This window comes from Mustela nivalis, assembly GCF_964662115.1.
Source record: "Mustela nivalis genome assembly, chromosome: 7".
Taxonomy (NCBI): Eukaryota; Metazoa; Chordata; class Mammalia; order Carnivora; family Mustelidae; genus Mustela; species Mustela nivalis.
Window position 1 is genome coordinate 3,033,703 of NC_139026.1, and position 19,222 is coordinate 3,052,924.

The 19,222-nt window shown below is 61.4% G+C and overlaps 1 protein-coding gene across 1 annotated transcript in view; it reads left to right on the forward strand.

Annotated features, from left to right (window-relative positions):
• The window catches only part of CELSR1 (cadherin EGF LAG seven-pass G-type receptor 1), a 131,718-nt gene that overhangs the window by 60,128 nt on the left and 52,368 nt on the right, over positions 1–19,222 (forward strand). Inside the window, exons 3-5 of the mRNA XM_082739607.1 lie at positions 9,740–9,962; positions 14,378–14,493; positions 14,868–14,956. Coding sequence (XP_082595733.1) covers positions 9,740–9,962; positions 14,378–14,493; positions 14,868–14,956 — 428 coding nt within the window. The remainder of the gene's footprint in view (positions 1–9,739; positions 9,963–14,377; positions 14,494–14,867; positions 14,957–19,222) is intronic.

The window sequence follows — 19,222 nt, forward strand, 5'->3', positions numbered from 1 at the left end:
GCCCAGGCCACAAGGTGCCGCCCGGCCCTCCAGCACCCCCGCAGCACCTGCAGAGAGGCCGCTGTGAGCCCCAGATGGGCGCACAGGGAGCCCTGAAGTTCCCACCATGGGGACTGTGGCTTCTCAGGGTGTGAGTGTCCTCAGGGCTCTGGGAAAGCTGTGTCCCTCCAGGACCAGGGGAGGTCGGCTGGGGCCCAAGCAGCCTGAGTGAGGAGCCTCTCCCAGGCTGCGTCTCACTGTGGTCCTGACTCACCTCCCAAGCGGCCACTAACATCCTTCTGAGCCCACGCCCCGGGCCCGGCCCCTGACTCAGAAGGATCGTGACTTCGCTTCAGAGGTGTTGGAGGTGCCCTTGTTGAAGGGGCTGAGATGGGCATCTGGGCACTTGGTGCTGGTGGTCAGCTCCGTGGACCCCGGTCCCCATGGCATCCAGGGCCCTCTGGTTGGCCTCTCCCAACCCCCACCCCTAGTCTGCGCAGCTCAACTCAGTGAGTTCACCTGAGTTATGTTCCTTCGGCGCCTCCTGGGTCCTTGGCCACTGGCAGCAAGGGCCACCACGAGGGCCTGGGGGAGCAGAGGGCACTTTGCCACCAGCAGCTCCTGGTCCCCTGAAGTTCACGGGCTGCAGCTTTCTCTGGAGGCCGGAATCTGGCGGGTGCCCTTGGTGTGATTCAGATTGGCTCCGGGGCTTCCCTGGGGGCCTTCCAGTGGCAGGAGTGCTTCTCACAGTTTTAGAGGCCAGAATTCTGGAATCAAGGTGTCCCGTCCCTTCCGACAGCTCTGGGGAGGGTCCTCATCTCCTGCAGCTCCCTGTAGCCTGGGTGGCCCTGGGCTAGGGGCCACACCCCTGGCGTCTGCCTTCATCCTTGCACGTGTGGTAGGGACGTGGGATTGCTGGGGCGGCTCGTCCGAGGCGGCTCGATGTGACCGCATCTCTGCCGCGCAAGGCCGTGTTCACTGGTTCTGGTAATCAGGATGTGCACATAACTTTCGGGGGCCACTGTTACCTGCCCTCAGGGTTGGCTACTGCCTGTGCCCCCCACGGCCTCCTGGGCATGAGGAAGCAGAGGATGGGGAGGGCAGCCCTTTCCTGAAAGGAGGGGTCCTCGGGTGCAGCGGGCCTGGGGCTGGCTGGGACTGGCTGGGCCCTGTGCCTGCTGGAGCCCTTCTGCTTTGAGCATGAGGCGTTTCAGACGCGCACTGATCTTTCCGGTCAGCCGGGTTTCAGCCCTCCCGTGCACGGGTGACTCCGGTCAGTGGAGCTGTGGGTAAGCCCGACCCGTTTTTCTTTCTTGCTGGAATGCAGTTTTTTATTTATATTTTAAAAAATGGGTGTGTCGGGGTTCTGGGAAATTGCTCCAAAGACAATAATGAAGTCATTTGAGAAGGCCCAGAGAAGGCCCAACCCGGACGAGCCTGCAGTGGTCGGGGCCTCCGGCTGCCCCTTCCTCCCGGTGCGGGGGCCAGGCAGGGGGGCCGGCAGGTGTCTGTGCTCTTTGCAGAGGCCTTTTCTGGCAGCCTTGCCTCCTGGGGGAGGAGGCTCCAGGGCAGAGACAGTCACCGGGAGGTAAGAAAAGTCAAATAGCGGAGGGAGGAGTGGGAGCGGGCTGTGGGGGGCGGTGCGCCAGCAGGAACAGCAGGCCGCGTGCTCAGCTGAGAACTTGACAGAATCCTCTCCTTCCACCTTGACACCAGCCCCCGTCAGCCCCCTGGGGCTAGGGATCTCTCCAGGGCAATGCCTGGAAATCCTGCCTCCGGGGAGGGATTTACAGCTGGGGAAACTGAGGCACTGGTGGGGAGCCTGCTGGGGACAAGACAGCTCTGTCCCTGGCACCCATGCTGGGGGGCATTGCTGAGGCCCTGGGTGGGCGGAAGGAGGGAAGGGCCAGTTTTCCTGGGGTTTAAGTATCTCTAATGTCCCCTCCCCTTTTTTCAGAGACCCTGAAGCGTCGCCGGCCCCTTGCTCTCTGTGCTTCTCCTGGGAGTGAGGCTTCTGACACGAACCACACGTCTGGTTCTGTGGTTCTGTCCGTTTTGTTCAGCTGCAAGAACCTTTCGCGACCTGACCTCCGCTGTGAGGACGGGCCAGCGGGCTGGGGTTGCCGTCAGGTTCCGCGTCCTTGTGTGCGAGGACGTGTCTCCAAAGCCATTTCATGTCGGAGCTGCTGGGCCCTGCGCCCTCTCCTGCCGCTCCGTCCTCCGCGGGCCTTACGGATCCGCCGCCCTGCCCCAGCGTCAGGCCTCAGGGTGCCTGGAGTGCGCCTCCCCTGGCGTGCCCTCCCCTTGCTGCCTTTGGAAACTATCATTTTTCTAGTTCGAAGCCCTTAGCTAGATCTTCAGACTAGAAGGGAGTTGTCGATCTGTTTATCGAACAACTTAAGTCTTCAAATTTGTGCGCCTCCTCCCCCTCGTGGGGCCCGTCCCCAGACCCCCTCCAGTCCCGAGTGTCTCCGCCATCTGGCTGTGCCCCCTCCTGGCTGGCCGGGACCCTGTTCGTGGTCTCCAGCCCCGAGCATTCCCGGGGGCAAGTTCCGAAGCTGGCTGTTGGCAGATGCTGGTCTGAATCCCCGTCAGCGTCTTCTTGCTTCCGGACCCGCCCTCCGCTCCATCCTGCCGTGACCATCACACACCTCCGCACGCACACCCTCCACAGCCCACACATGGCACACACGCATACACGTACACACATATACACAACACACACGCACATATCACACACCACACACAACCTACACATCACACCCACGTCCCCTACGTCACACACACACCACACACTCACACCTCATGCACACACACACCGTATGTGCACACTTGGACACACGCCTCACTCTTACGCCATCTGCTTCCTTGGTTTTGTTCGCCCACCGGTTGGTTCTCTCTATGGTGAGACCAAGGGGCTCGGCCTCCCCCTCCTCGCTCACAGACCTCCTGCCGCAGCATGGTGTCCTGATGGCCGGGATCGGGGTCCTCCTGCCCTTTCTGGGGCTGAGTGGTCGCCCGGCCCCTTACGGCACAACCCCCCGACATCTGGGCAGGTCCCGCTCGAAGGCTCCCACACCCAGGCACTTCTCTTCCTTGCGTTTTTGTTACGTACAAAAAATGGTAATTTTAATACCTTCTGCCAGGCCTCAGTTTCCCCGTCTGCAAGATGGCCACATAGACAGCCCCCTTACCTGGTGCTGTGGGGTTCAGAGCAGTAGGGAAGCAAGTGCGGGGCTGGCCAGCACCCCCCCCCATAATCCCGTGTTTCTAGTGGTCACGTTGCAGGCACACCCTGGCCTCCAGCCCAGTTTTTCCAGGGCATTCAGCCCCCTCAGCTGGAGGGTCTGTGGCTCTGACACCGAGCGCTGGGGCCCTGGGTAGGCACGCAGTGTCCCCTCACTCCCAGCCCCAAGGCTGGTGTGGGACCGGCATCCTGTCGCAGGTGTGTGCGTGAGGCCATGGGGGGAGGGGCCTCGGCTCCTGCCAGCTTGTTTTCATGGTCAAGAATGGTTTCAGGCGGTTGGGGGGACTCTCCAAAATATCTGCTTGGGGTTCTGCCTTTGTGGTGTGAGCAGGAGACTGCGCCTGGGTCCCTTCCCTGGGGGGGTTCGTGGCGTGGCGCGTTATTATGCATTATTGAACATGGGTGTCGGCTTGCGCAGGTGAACCGGATCCCGGGCATGGGGGCGGGGCTGGCAGTCGTCTGGGGGGGCGGGGCACGTGGTAGGAGCAGCGAGCCTCGTCCCACAGTGGAATGGCTCAGAGCAAGTGTTTGACTCCAAGCAGGATGTTGGGATGCGAGAAGCCCACGCTTCGTTTGAGAATTCCCAGAAAAGGGAAGAGGACGTTCACTCCGGATAGGAAGTCTGTCTGGGAACACTTGGAGTTCATCCTAATAGTTGTTTCTTAGGAGAACTATATCAAAACTTAAAGATGTGGGGCTCACTAAGTTCGATCCAAGTTCGTTCCCTAAAGTGAGATGATTTTTAGCGTTAAAAACGATCTTATCGCCTCTCTTCCGAGCTCCGTGCTTGAAATGGACCGCGAGGGGAGTGTGCACGCCGTGGAAGTGGGAGAGTGCCACACATCGGGGCCCCCACCGAGGCCTAGCTCCTAGACCTGGCCGGCACCCCACTGCATGGGACAGACATCACAGAGGAAGCGCTCATGGACGGACGATCATGTAGTCCACGAGCCACAGTGGCGGTTGTGGGAAGCACCCTCAGGAGACCTGGGGTCACGGGGTGGAGGTCCCAGACCCCCGACAGGGGACACTTTCCAGGCTCACCCAGGTCATTGGAAACCCCACTCAGATCTCTCACTGGCCTCTTCCGAAAAGGCGTGTTTAACTATGAAAGTAATTCTTTGTGTGTTACGTCAACGTTTTCCCAACACCGCGTGAATCAAATACATGAATTATGTAGGTTTCACAGTTTCGTGCAAGCATTAATCACTGGCTCGGACCCGGGGAAAACCTGGCATTTCGTGACTTCATTTCAGGAGCATTTGCCGTGTACCTGCCACGTGCTGGGTATCGCCGGGGGCCCCCTCTGTGTCTGGCCCCCTCTGTGTGCCGGACATTCCTAGGCTTGGCTCCAGCAGCCCCTGCCCCCGCCCTGGAGCGTGGGGAGGCGGCCAGTGTGAGCCCGAACTGGAACTCACTCTCTAGAGGGAGGCTTTTGGGCCCTTTAGCATCTGTCGTGGGACCCTGGTCCTGGTCAGGCGAGCAGAGGAGGTTTGCTAAGGGGAGGATGCTCAAGATGGTGTTGCATCTAGGGCCAGGGAAGCCACCCGCAGAGGCCAGGAGACAGGCCCAGCCCCGTGGAAGATGGTCACCGCTGGGTTATCTTTGTTCATGGTGAACACCCACCCAGAATGTTGGGGTCCTTGCATTAACCCGATGCATCCCCCGACTGCCTCGTGAGGAGGGAGACCGTGTGGCTGGAGTGTGGGGTGTGTAGTGGGCAGATGTGGTGTGCATGGGGCCAGGAGTATGGCTAAGGGCCAGGCCCCAGGGCTGAGGGGAGTCTTCACGGAGCCAGTACCTCGCAAGGCCAGCCTTCTGGAAAGCTCTGTGTGGCGTTATGTGAGGCACAAGCAGGTTTGTAAGTCAGCAGGTGTCTGGCCTGGAGTCAGGGCGTCCGTGGCGAGGTTGCTGTGATTGTGTGGATGGGGGGAGCTGCATGGCTGGGGGTGCGGGCGGCCATGCAGGTGCATGACACGGGACCCCAGGAGGCGGCTGGGCGGCACTGAGGGGGAGGTTGGGGGAGCGAAGGGGGTGGCTGGCTCTGGGCTTGACCCCCCTGGACAGAGGGTGGACCCCGGGAGATGGGGTTTGAGGTCTGGACTTTCTGGGGCCGTGGTTGGGTCGGTTGGGGGCCGGGCCCGGAGGAGAGCACCTGAGGCCTGGCCATGGGGGGTGGGACGCTGCCTCCTTTGCTGGCCTCCGGACCAGGCTGGGGAAGAGCGCTCCTGAGGCCGGAGATGCGAGGTCTCTGGGGTGCAGCCCCAGAGTCAGATGCTGCTGCCCTCGGCACCACACGCTGAGGCCAAAATTTACTGGGATCGTAACTTTAGGACGAACGTGGAGGACTGCTGTAGTAGGTTAAGTAGTGCCCCCGCCCCCCGCCACTCGTATCCAGAGCCTCAGGATTGTCCTCGCTTCCAGATAGGGTCTTTCGAGTCGTATTAAGTTGAGCCTCTCAGGAGGAGAGCCTCCTGGAGTTGGGGTCTGCCCTAAATCCGGGGACTGGGTGTCCTTGTGGGGGGGGTGGATTTGGGACACAGGGCAGGTGTGCAGGTGCAGATGGAGGCAGACAGTGGAGATGTGGCCACGGGAGCCACGGGAGCCACGGGAGGCAGAAGGTGCTAGAAGGATTGGAACCATCCCCTGGAGCCTCTGAGGAGACCAGCCTTGCCCACACCTTCATTCTGAACTCCTGGCCCCCAGAACTGTGAGAGATTACGGATTCTGTGGTTTTAAGCCACCAAATTTGTTGTGATTTGTTCTGGCAGCCCTAGAAGATGAATAGAATCGGAAATGAAAAAAACAGCAACCCAAAAGCGTTACGGTTAAATCAACACAAACAGCCCCATGGGGACCTGGTTTTATTTACAGCTTATTTAACATCACATGATCTGCAAGGAGCGGGACAGGGAGAGCCCCGTGGTACTGTCTCCCCCTTTCTGTGGACAGCGGCCAGCGGGTCCCCGCGAGGCTGTCCTATCTGCTTCCTCCGAGGAAGGACGTCTGCGGCCGCGGAAAACTGCTCTGGCAGCCGGAATGCCGAGCAGCGGCGTTGAAGTCGGATCTGCCTGAGCGGCCGAGCTCTCTGGTCGGTGTGCGGGGCCTCCTGTCTCTGGGCCGCGGAGGACATTAGAGGCCGGGTGAGGGGCGGGGCCCTCGGGCCAGGGGCTGCTGAGGGCAGACCTCGTGGTCCACAGCCACACCGAGCTCAGGAGGGCGGTGGGGGTGGGGGCTTCACACTCCGCAGGTAGACGTGGGAGTGCCTGGCCCGGCCCCAGGGGCGGATTCTGGAACAGCTCGGGGCGGAGCCCTGGGGGAAGGGCCGTGCCGGGCCTCCCTTTGTTTGCCGTCAGGGTTTGGGGGCACACCCCGCTCTGTCCCTGCACGGTGGCTCTGGTCCAGGATACACTATGCTTGGCCACCGACATGCCCACCTGGAACTTGGAAAGCAAACACTCCCAGATGTCAAACACATTTCTCCAGCAGAGATTAGAGAACGTGAAGTGTACCCAGGACAAACACTGCAAGCAAAGGGCGGAAAATGGGCGCAGAGAAGTTAAGAAGGCCCCAGGCCGTCCACCCAGGGGAGGCGCGGAGCACTGCTCCGCGAGTGTGTGGGGGAGGGTGTGTGTGTACGAGCAGGTGTGCGACAGAGTGTGAGCATCGTGATGTGTGACACCATGTGTGCACATGTGTGAGGGCACACATGTGTGCTGGCGCGTGTGAGGGTGCACTCGTGGGACGTTATGAGTGCATTGTAAGGGTGTGTGTGTGCAGCTGTGTTAGTGTGTGTGCGAGAGTGCATGTGTGTGTGAAGTTATGAGTATGTGTGAGGATACGTGTGGGGGGTGTGCATGCACACCTGAGTCTGTGTGTGTGCAAGCACAAGTCTGTGTGGCGCTGTGGCGGGGCCCAGTGCTGTGGCTGGCAGAGCACCCTGGTAGCGGGAGCCGACTGGGGGACAGCAGTGCCTTCGAGGGTGGAGCTTCGAGGGGGTCTGGCGGGTCGGTGGGCTCCTGACCTTTTCCTTTCGCTTCGGAGCAGGGTGCGAACCAGGCCTTTCTGTGCGCACTTGCCCGAGGGGCAGCCCGGCCCGTGCCCGTGGGGAACAGGTGCGTGGGCTGCCGGAGCTCCGGGCCTCAGCCTCCTTGCTTGGCCCGGCGGGGCTGGAGGGGGGTGGGCTCAGCCCCGGGGCGGGGGCGTTCACTGGCCTGCTGGACCTGCGTGGACATGGGATTTGGCGAGTCGTAAGCAGTGTGCAGCCCCCTCCCCTGTTTTTGACGGGGCTCAGACTGGAGGCACCTTTGCTGAGCGCGTTGTGTTTCCTGGGACTGTTGCCACCGGTGATGAAGCCGGGGGGGTCCGTCGGGCAAGGAGGGGAGGCACACGTGTTCAGGAGCACCGCTTGTATCCCGTGCTCATCACAGGTCCGTTTTGCCTGTGCCCCCAAAATAAGCTCCTGTGAGGATTCCGTCGGGCGACCCAAAGCCTCTCCTTAGTCTGTCGGTGACCGCGCTGTCTGAAACCTGTGTGCGTCGCCTGCCCAAGACGCACTCCTGGGCTCTGCGGCGGGCTGCCTTCTGAGGAGCCGCGTGTGGCGGCGGGCGTGGGGGGCGCAGGGCCGTCCTCTGCTGTCCTGTGTCCCCGCGCTGCGATGGCCAGCCCCGGGCCGACTCCTTCTGGGCTGCTCATGGCGTGGGACCGGCCCCAGCAAGGGCGGCTTCTCGGCCGAGGGGTTGTGCAGGGACGACCTGGGGGCAGGGTCCCAGCTGGGAGGCGTCGGTACCCGGCTTGCTGGGGCTGCAGAGGGATCGGTGACCTCCCACGCAGAGACGCCAGCGAGCTCGCTGTGCACACACATGCAGGTGACGGCCGTGTGAGCGCCGCAAGCTCCCAGACACCCGGGGCACTTGGCCCGCGACACCCTGATCACGGACGTCCAGTCCCAGATCTGTGAGGAACGAGTGTTGTTCAAAGCCACCGGGCCTGCGGTGTTCCGTTAGTCGGCCCGGACGGCCGAGACAAGGCTGGGGGCCCCGTGACAGCCACTGCCGCGTGAAGGCTGCCGTCGGTGGGCAGCAAGGGGACTCGGGAGGTCTGTGATCCGCACCCTGTCCTGCTGGCCCTCATTGATATTCGTGACCGTCTGCGGATGCAACATTTCTGTGTGGCCCCAAATGCAGGAACAAAGGTGAACCTCAAGCTGATCGATGTCGCCAATAAGACACAAAGGGACGCTGGCCTCCCCCGAAATAAATGCACAGAGGGCGCCTCTGTCGTTGGCCACCAATGGAAACTGTCACAGGGCGCTCGCACCTGCTGCTGCTGGGGGCCGCTACGTTCTGCCTCCTGTTTGGAGGGCAGCAGGGAAACGCTTGTCATAATTATCCGAGTCTAGACTGTGTCCCCTCTGCCTCAGTGCGGGGAGGGCCTTCCTCGGGGGGCACGAAGGCCAGGCCAGCACGGAGGGGCCAGAAGAAATTGGCAATAAAAGAAGCTTTAGAAGCACCCAGTGGGTCCGCTGGTGACCCGTCTGCCTTCGGCTCAGCTCATGATCTCAGGGTCCTGGGATCGAGTCCCGCCTCGGGCTCCCTGCTCAGCGGCGAGCCTGCTTCCTCCTCTCCCTGCTCTTAAACTCTCTCTCTCCCTTTTCAAATAAATACATAAAATCTTTTAAAAAAGAGGAAGTAGCAGCAGAAGCTATAAATAGCTTATACACAGCGACAGTAGCGCCGGTGGGTCGTCCGCAGGGTACCGAGCAGCCGTGAGCAGTGGCAGAAGCCCAGGCGCCGACGGGAGGCTCTCAGGGAGAGCCCTGGGCAGAGGGGGCAGAGGCCGGCCAGCACCCGCCGGGCATCCAGCGTCCGCAGCTCGTTCCTCGGTGGGCGTGCAGGAGACCGCGGACAACTGGCACTCTCCGTGCCGGGTTTTTGTGTAGTGATTTTTTCTTAGATGTGAATACCGTACTCTCATTTTATTTTTTATTTTATTTCTTTATTTTTAAAGGATTTTATTTATTTGAGCGATCGAGCGAGCTCACAGAGGGAGAGGGAGACGCTGACTCCCCGCCGAGCAGGGAGCCCGACACGGGGCTCGGCTGGAGGCCTCCCGCGGGGGTGGCCTGGGCGCAGGGCGCTCCCGCGGCTCCCCGGTCTCCCTCTGCTCTGACTGCATGGCCGCCGCTCCCGCACGGGCGCTGAAGGGGCGTGAGGACCCCTGTTGGTCTCATCACTTCCAGCTGATTCTCTCCTAAGAGAGGGTCCTCACGGCTGCACTTGACTCTGCCCTCCAGAGGGTGGGGACCCCGCAGGGCTGGGACGGGGATGGGGCCCCCTGCGGAGGAAGCCCCGGGCGTGATGCCCGCGGCACAGTTCTGGGAAAGCCGGATCCCACAGCGTCTACACCGCACCTCGGCCCCCGGCCCTGCCTCGCGCTCCTTCAGGCGATGGCCCTGGCGGCTCGGGGCCCGAGGCTCAGGGTGACGTCCCCCGCCTCTGTCTCGTCCTGCAGGAGAGCACTGCGAGGTGAACACGCGCTCGGGCCGCTGCGCCCACGGGGTGTGCAAGAATGGGGGCACGTGCGTCAACCTGCTCATCGGCGGCTTCCACTGCGTGTGTCCTCCCGGCGAGTTCGAGAGGCCCTACTGCGAGGTGACCACCAGGACCTTCCCGCCCCGGTCCTTTGTCACCTTCCGAGGCCTGAGGCAGCGTTTCCACTTCACCGTCTCCCTCACGTGAGTGTGGCCCCGCGCCCCTGCCGAGCTCCTGTCGCGGGAGCGTCGTGGGTCCCTGCGACGCGTCTGTCCGGGTCCCGCGGGGCTGCGTCTGCTGGTCAGGCCTGGCTGCAGGACCGGCTGGCTGATCGGGGGGCGGGGGGCTGCACATCGGGAATGGGGGACCCTGGGGCAAAAATGAAGACTTTCAGGACGGCGGCCATGGAGGGCTGAGCCCGGCATGGGTCCCTTGCGGTGGCCCAGGTCACACAGCGGGAAGCCAGTCCTTGCCTTTTGGGTCATGCCCACTCGCCGACACCTGGGTGCCTCTGACACCCGGCGGCCGGAGGTGGAGGGCTCTTGGCGCCAGACGGCGGACTCGGCTGGGCTTCCTGCCTTGCGTTCCGGGGCCCAGTGGCCCAGAGGCCCCCCTCCCCACCTGGGATCACGGCGTGGGCTTATCGTGGGCTCTGCTCTCTCTGTCTGCTGATGTTTCTCCAAGAGAGTGGAGGTTTAACTTAATTGTAAAAAAATCTATCATTTCTACTTTAAAGATTCCATCAGGTTTAACTTAGGGAAGGGGGTGTATTTTTTTGTTTGGTCTTTAGTGCCGTTGTTTGGGGACCCTTACCGTGGTCTTCTAGTGGGAATGTAGCGCCCCAAGTCCTTCGAGCAGACACCCCCGAAGCGGCTCCCCTGCGAGCTGCCCTTTGAGGACAGGCTCCTCTCTGGAGATCCTGCCCCTGCATGGGTGAGGGGTGCAGCCCGGAATAGTCGGGAATGAGGTCAGATCTCCTCAGTGAATGGCCGGGACGCAGCCCCGCTGGCCCGAGCCCCCTGGAGCCAGGAGTGGCTGCATCAAGGGAAGAGCTGTCCCTGGGAAGTGCAGTGAGCGTGCTGGGGACAGAGCAGGACAGAGCAGGACAGGGCAGGACGCTGGGGACGGGGCAGGCGGTGGGAGCCAGCTTGTGCCAGCATGAGGGCCACGTGGCGCGTTCCGAGCATTAAGCGCGGTTGGGCCCCCGTGTGCTGTTTGCTCTGGCGCTTACTGACCACTTGTCACGCATGAGACGCTCTGGGTGACATTAGGTAAGTCAGAAAGGATTTTAGAAATGTCCCTAGGGATCTTAAATCCAAGGGGGCAGGACCCTGGGTGTCAGAGCTGGGGAAAGGGACCCATTACGTGGCGATCCCAGGTGAAGCCCGCTCTGGCTCCAAGGGCTGGGCCGTTGGACACGGGGTTCAGGCCCGCCGAGCTCTCCGCGTAGGCGTCGCCGAGCTTCCCTTCAGAACTGAAAGGAACCTTTCTCTTCAGAGCTGCTTGAGGCACAGGGCCCACCTCGGCCTCTCCCTGAAGCACTCACTCTGAGTCAGGCCCTGTCCCCTGTCTGGACATTTCTCCCTTCACGGTCCCCAGCACCTTGGTCCTATCCTCTCTCCATGGTGACCTGGCGTGGCAGCGCCGGACTCATCTGCTTGACCCGAGTCAGCCTGAGTCCTGCCAGGCCTGCCCACTGCCGGGGGTAAAGCCTGCCCTTCCCAACGGGATGCAAGTCCTCTGTGGCCTGGGCCCTAGTCCCCCCCAAGTCCGGCACCTTGTGCCCTGTGATGGGGCCGCCCTCCCTCGCTCGTGGCCTCACCCAAGCTTTCCCACCTCCTGCTGGCCCACCCACCCCCACTGCTTCCTCCGGGGGGCCCCTCCCCAGGCTGGACAGTACGTGTGTTCCAGCTCTGGCTGGGCAGGTGGTCACTGCCCGCTCGCGCACTCCCCTCCCTCTGGTGTCCCTGCCTGTGGGGTCAGGCTGCCGTCGACCCTGGTGCTCTGGCCACACCTGCCAGCCATTGAGCTGAAGGGACAGGGGCTTTTCGGCCTATATCCTGACGCCCCAGGTGCCCCGAAGTCAGCAGGCGCTTGGCCGCTTCTTCCTGGCCAGTGACCTCAAGATGCCAGCTTTAATCAAATAAAGCGCTGTGATCATGGAGCCCAAGTGGGAGCTCGAGGCCTGGTGTCTGACCCGAGGGTGCCACCCCCTTCCTGGGGCCCGAGCGGGGAGACAGGACATGGGAATCTCCTCGGCTCTCCAGGACTGCACTGTAGGTTCCTGTGACTGTAACAGCCGTCCTGAGACTCGGGTCACCTGGGGGCCCGCGGTTTTGAGGTTGTTGCTGTTTTATTTCGACCCACAGTCCGCGGCTCTGCCCCATTCTGTTAGAGCAGCCAGTGGGGTCCATGCCTGGGCCGTGCTGTGAGGGCTTGGGGTGCAGAGGACGTGCCTGGCTTTCGGGACTTGGCCCGGCCCACCCGTTCCCCAGGCTGCAGCAGGAGCACATGGCGTCCGCCTTCGGCGTGGATGGCTCAGCTGGGCCACGCCTGCCTGGCCCAGTGTCCTGGCTCTCTGCCCACAAGACCTGCCCCAGAAGGGCCACCCCATGGGCACGGCCTCCAAAACGAGGGCTCTGCCATGGGATGGCTCTGGACGCTCTGTGCTCCACGTGGCTTGACGTTTAAAACATCACGCTCCCGCGGGCATCCGCCCTCCAAACCAGACACGTTTGTGTCTTCAGGCAGACGTGTCCCTGGCACGTGACGGGTGTTGGTTTGGGAGCATGTGATGTTGACATCTGTAAGGTCGTGGCAACCCTCCCCCCTTCCGGGGCGTGGCTGGCAGCCTGCGTCACATGCTCGGTAGTGACCGTGGGTGGCTGGTGGGGCCCCTGTTGGGGACTGACCTAAGAGGTGACCGGAAGTCCCGGTGGGGGAGCGGAGACCGACAGGAAGTCTGTGACTCCAGACTCAGCGACTAGAAAGTAAAGCGTTTGACTCAACGTGCAGGGAGCTAACAGGACGCCCACTTGCTGGTCAGGTGCAGTGTTTTCAGGTGATCGCCCTGCCGGCAGCCTGTGCAGCCCCGGTGCCTCCGGGAGTAGATTTTGAAGGAACGACTTCCAGAAACCATGGAAAGTCCTCCCAAAACTTGAGCAGAGGAGCCGCCCTAAAACTGTTCATTTTAGGGTACTCCGGGAAGGTTGGAGGCCCATGTCTGAGGCTGGTTGGAACAGACGCTCCTTCAGAAACAGAGAAGCCAGCCTTGACCCAAAGGGAGTAGTTCTGTCCCCCCCCCCGCCAGCCCCCCGATCCAGCCCACTTGGGACCCAGTCCCAAGTTCATACAGGACACCTTCTAGGGTCTCTGTAAGCGGGTGTCCGGAGGCGTGTCTGTGACGCAGGGATCGCTGGGTCTGAGGGGCTGGCCTTCCTGGGATCATGGGGTTGGGAGTAGGACCTCTGAGGGTGTAACTCTTGTTGAAGTAAGTGGCTCTTAGGTCTTCAGAAGCGTGAGGTCTGACAGGTCTGTTCTATTTCACGAACCGCTTTCTCAGTTAGTCATGTTTTCCATGCGTTCACCTGTTCAGCCCATCATTATGAAGCTCTTCTGTGGGCCCCGTCTTGGGCTCCAGGACGCAGCACAGAATGAGTCATTTCCTCGCCCTTAAGGATCGTAGGTTCTTTTTTTTTTTAATTTTTAAAAAAAGATTTTATTTATTTATTTGACAGACAGAGATCACAAGCAGGCAGAGAGGCAGGCAGAGAGAGAGAGGAGGAAGCAGGCTCCCTGCTGAGCAGAGAGCCCGATATGGGGCTTGATCCCAGGATCCTGGTATCATGACCTGAGCTGAAGGCAGAGGTTTTAACCGACTGAGCCACCCAGGCGCCCTGGGATCATAGGTTCTTAAACACAAATAAACAAGCAGGATAAGTTCTGAAATCGACTGCATGATGTGATAGATTCAACGGGGCTGGGGGCACAGTGTGGGTAAAATGAGTTACGGAATAAAGTGCATTAGAGTGTCTCTGGAGAGATCTGCAGAGAGGGGGAAGATTTGGCAGAGGGAGCAGCAGGCGCAAAGGTCCTGGGGCAGGGAGAACTGTAATGTTTGGGAGGAAAAGAGCTGGTGTAGGTGGAGTCCAGTGGTGGAGACAAGGGACAAAGGCCCTGAGGTAGTCATCAACACAGCCTCCCTGCATGCGGGGACCACGTACCTGTGTCCTGGTGAGCGCGCATGGGGATCCGTTTCTAGGAGCTGAAGATGCCCACCATGTGCTCCTGTTCAGACATCTCCGATTGGTTCAGTGGCTTTTAGGACACCATTCGGATGTCATCTATTCGTATTCTGCAGCCCGTGGAAACCAGATTCCTCTGTGCAGTCTGGTTTGCTGCTTCCAGAAAAGAACATCGCTAAGCAGGTTTTATGGGCTGTCAACTGCTGATGAGAAAGATGAGTGCCTGGGCATCAGAGTCTTCCCTGTGTTTGGCTCCGCGCTCAGCCTCGGCGGGCTGGCCTTGCCGCGTCGTGGCCGCCTCTTGCTTCCACCGCCCGCATACCTTCTGTGCGGGGCTCATTCGTTCTGTGACGTGCTCCTGCTTGGTCCCGCAGGTTTGCCACCCGGGAGAGGGACGCCCTGCTGCTCTACAATGGGCGCTTCAACGAGAAGCACGACTTCATCGCCCTGGAGATCGTGGGCGAGCAGGTGCAGCTCACCTTCTCAGCAGGTGGGCCCCCCCTCCCCCGAAGGAGCAGCTCCCTGAGCCCTGCGCAGGCACCTTGTTGGTGGGAACCACCCCAGTCCTGGGCAGCGCCTTTTCGTGTGCTTACCCACCGCTCCCCTGTTTCCACTAGGAATCTGTGCTGGGGTGGGGAGGGGTAGGAATCCAGAACGCATAGTGGTGTTCATTGCGGTGTGCTCCAGGACACCGGAAATACGGAGGACATAGCTCGGATTTCCAGGTGGGGAGTCACTGTGCGTCTTCCATATTTGAGAACCCGTTAACTGCGTCATCCTCACAGAGTGTTCTTCTGGACTGTCTTCTTCGTGGCCCACTAATGTGTGTTCTCTCCGACCTCCCCCTCCCACGCCCGCCCGCAGGTGAGACTACAACCACGGTGACACCCCAGGTGCCCGGGGGCGTGAGCGACGGGCGCTGGCACTCGGTGCAGGTGCAATATTACAACAAGGTAGGACGGGCCCCTCCCCCACGCGTCCCGTCTGTTTTAAGTCACTTATACTCTGCAATTTAAAAATGGCTGTACTCACTGGAAAAGGGACTGAGGCAATGAGCATTTGTTGAGGGTGTGTGTGCTGGGGTGGGGAGACCTGGGGACCCCCGGGGTCACCCCGTGGCACAGGAAGGCACGGAAGGCGATCATACACTGCGGCTGCCTTGGCTCGAGTCATTACTGGTGGCCTCGATTCCTGGCCATTCACACGTGAACCCAAAGCCCGAGTTATCCACTCTGACCTGGACGTGACCCGAGGCAGAGTCAGAAGGGTCTTGGAGGAAATGCTGCGAAGCTGTAGGCCGTTCGGGTTTCGTTTTATTTGGCTGTGCACGGGCTTGTAGGGAGACACGTTAAGTGATTTCATCCGAATGCTGTTTTCCCTCGCTGTGGTTTTGGCAAATCACTTTTCTCTTTCCCGGGGAACTCCGGGGCGGCTCCCCCCATGGGAAGGTGAGGGACAGCAGCCTTCTCTTGGGCACAGGTGAGGAGTCGGTGCCCCTGTGTCCTGGAGGGTCAGAGCCCCCCCCCCCCCCCGAGGACAGGGCTGTGTCTCCGTGGTGTGGGGCCGGATTCCTCTGAGCTCAGGGCTCTGCTGCTCTTCTGTCTGCCTGAGTCTGCCCGCGCCGGCAGGACACATGTGGACAGAGCCGCGCTCCCTGGGTTCTCTGTCTGCGGGATGTGGGCTGCTGCATCCGGCAGGAGCCATGAGGACAGATTGGTGGCAGAACTCCTCTGAGGCTGACACCCCCCCAGGGCTCCTCTGAGGCTGCCACCCCCCCCCGCCCCAATAGCCCTAGGATGGGGACTTGGAGTTAGTGGTTTTTCTGGCCTGGATGTATCCAGGCTTTTGCTGGAGTGTCGCCCGTGCCCTTGAGTAGAGAGAGGGAAGGTCAGCGCTAGGGTACCTCTCATTTCCCGCCTCCGCAGGGCCAAGAGGTGTCGCCACCAAGCACGTCCCGCCCCATGGTCTGGCCCCTGCGGGCCTCTGAGCCAGCCCCGTCTGCCTCTGGGCCTTACCCCTGTGGTGTTCACAGGACGCCGGGGGCCCACACTCTCTGGTGCCGTGTGCTTCTCGGTGGCTGTGTGCCAGCCAGGGTGCCAGTCCACCTGCTTGGGCCGAGAGGCCCGTCTGGAGCCCAGGTCCTGTCGGAAGCAGAGAAGGCCCACCTGTGACTTCTGCCTGCTTGCGTGGGAACCTGCCTTCCCAGGCCCAGCTGATGGCTTTGGGCTATGGCGCCGTGTCGGCCTTGGCGTCCACGTTGGGGTCCCTGCACATAGCATGTTCTAGAATCACCTGTGGATGGTCCAAGAGCCACATGCCTCAGTTGAGCAGGGTCGGGACTCCTAGTGGGGTCACCTCTACTTGGGTCCTAATACGTTACCCTCGGCCGTCAACTATGTGCCGGGAGCACCCGCTCGGGGCCTGCCCACGGGTAATGTCCCCCCACAGTGCACCCCCAGAATGTCCCAGAGGAGGGAGCCTCCCGCCGGGAGCCGCGCAGGGGTGCGTCCTCATAGCCTGCGGTTTCCGTTCCCAGGGCGGCTGCGCTGAGCCAGGCCCTCAGCCCGGGATTAGGCTGCTCCTTTCCTGGGGCTCAGCTGCTTCCTCTGTTGCCGAGGTGATTCCACACGAGGAACTTAGCGGTTGTCGTCAGGCTTCCATGGTGGGGTTTGCAGGCCACACAGCTGTCTTGTGGGGGCGGGGGAGGGGCATGTTGTTTCCACAGGACTCGGCGCCTGGGGCTCTTTTTTTTTTTTTTTTTTTAAAGATTTTATTTATTTATTTGACAGAGAGAGATCACAAGTAGGCAGAGAGGCAGGCAGAGAGAGAGAGAGGAGGAAGCAGGCTCCCTGCCGAGCAGAGAGCCCGATGCGGGGCTCGATCCTAGGACCCTGAGATCATGACCTGAGCTGAAGGCAGAGGCTTAACCCTCTGAGCCCCCCAGGTGCCCCAATGCGCCCGGGGCTCTTAACGTCCCCAGATGCGGCCATGTTCTTTGGCGGGGTCTGCAGCCCCGGGATAAGGGGTGAACGTGACTCAGGAAATGGTCCTTAAGGGCTGGTGGCTCTGCCCTCTGGACCCTGGTTCCGTGGTCTGTGCTGACTGTGGCCCTTGGTGCAGCCCCACTCGCCTGGGCCCCCCAAGTACCTCAGCCCTGGGCCCCTCCCCTGCGCTGTGCATAAGACAGTGTGTCCGAGTAGTTCGGGCAGCCCGAGTGGGAGGCATGGTGGAGAGTCCGAGGCCCGCTCCTGCACCCGCCCTGCTCTCCCGCTGCCCGGCTCTGGCTCACGTGCTCTCCCTCACCTCCTGTTTCTCCGGGGTGCGGTCTGCTGTGCATGTCTTGCGTCCTGTGTGGGAACCCACGCGGCTCCGTGGACCCCCCCCCGGCCCCGAGTCTGGCCAGTTTGTCATATCAGGCAGGGTCCTCACAGGAAACGGGGAGCCCTCGAAGACCCAGCAAGGGCAGGCTGGGGGCGTCCTTGAGGGCTGGTGTGTGATCCCGGATGGGGTAGCAGTCAGGCTGAGACCTTCAGGCCTGGAGGGACAGGCGGAGGGCAGAGCCCACAAGGACAGAGTCGCGGAGAGAAGCCACTTACGTGGGACAGTGACCTCCCCGGAGGCTCTTCTGAAGACTTGCCCTGCCCTCCCTCTGATCCCCTGTTGGGCTCCCATGGGCCAAAGCAGCCAGAAGCCAGACGCAGTAGGGAGGGTCCATGTGGGTTGGCCTCCCACGCAGGGAACAGGCCAGAGTCTGTTTACTTTTTCTCTGCTTGATGACATCGTAGACAAGAACGTCTGTTGGGGTCATTTGCTCTCCATGAAGGGAAGACGTGCGAGCGCTGGGTTCTCCTTGGGAAGGTGTCTCTGAAAGCAGATGCTTTGCACAAACATGTTGGTCTTTGCCGGGCCTGGCGGAGCCCCTGCCGCACCTGGTCTGGGGCAGCTCGGGAGGACTGAGGACTGGCGATCTGACGGGCAGACGTGCGTTTCTTCTGAGGCTATTTTGCGGGATAAGCGTGCACCACCAACGTGAAGAAGAGCGAGCGTGCCCGATGGGGAAGGCTGTGCCTCCCCCGGCCACCGGGAACTCAGGCTTGGGCACGGGGCGGGGAGAAGCACGCTCCTTACGGAAACAGCTCTCACGTGGGCGTCTCGTCTCTTTGTTCTTCCTGGGGAGACTCTGCAAAAGGGGGGTCACACCCTCCCTGGGAGCCTTCTGTGTGCCTGGGGCTACTCTCACGTGGGCCACCTGCCGGGGTCCTGGGGAGGCCCCTCACTCTGCTCCAGCGTCTCTTAGCCCCAGGCTGGGGACACAGATGTCATCAAGGGAATGTTCCGTGAGATCCTGGGGAAACAGGATGGCTCATCTGCCTTGGCTGTGGCACCGGGGAGTGTCTGCCCAAGCCAGCCATGCCCACTAGCAGTCTGCAGGGTGACCTCCTGGCCGCTGGGCAGACAAGGACTGTGCAGGGCTTGGGGCTCGGAGCTAGAGCAGGTGCTGGGGGTGGGGTGTGAGCAGGGCCGACGGGCTGGGGATTTTGATGTTGGGGAAGAAGGGACTTAGGAGGGGTGCAGTAGGTGTCTCCACCTCAGCACTGTTGGCACCTGTCCGTGGTGGCTCAGTCTCCGTCCCAGGGGCCTGCAGGGTGCTGAGCAGTGTCCCTGGCTTCTATCCATTAGCGCCAGCAGCACCCCTCCGTCGTGACAACCAGAATTATCTCCCGTCCCTGTCACGTGTCCCTGAGGCCTCAGCAGGGGAGACTGCTGCGTTGTGTGGCCCCGCGTTCCCGGACGAGGCGGTGGAGCCCCTTGTGACAGGGCCAGTGGCACGAGCCCAGGTGGGCTACCTTTTGGAAAGTGCTGGAAATATTTCCATAGAGCGCTCCGGCTGAATGGAAACTCTCCCCTCCGCATCAGCGTCCTCGGCTTCTTATCCGGCGGAACATCCAAATGCCCGAGATTTCCATGACCTTGGGGAAAGGGGCCAACCAGAGCAGGGGTCGTTGGGCATTTCTTCAAATCACTCCTCACCTCTTGGGTCTGAGCCTCACCCTTAGAACTCCAGGTGTCCCGAGGGACGTGGGCGATGCTCGGTGCGGTGTGGAGGGATGGCCCCACACGCCACGCTCTGGGGTTGGGGAGGGCGTGGGTCTCTCTCTGCTTGACTGAATGTTCCAAAACACTCAAGGGCTTCAGAGGCGAGGTGTGTACTTCTTTCC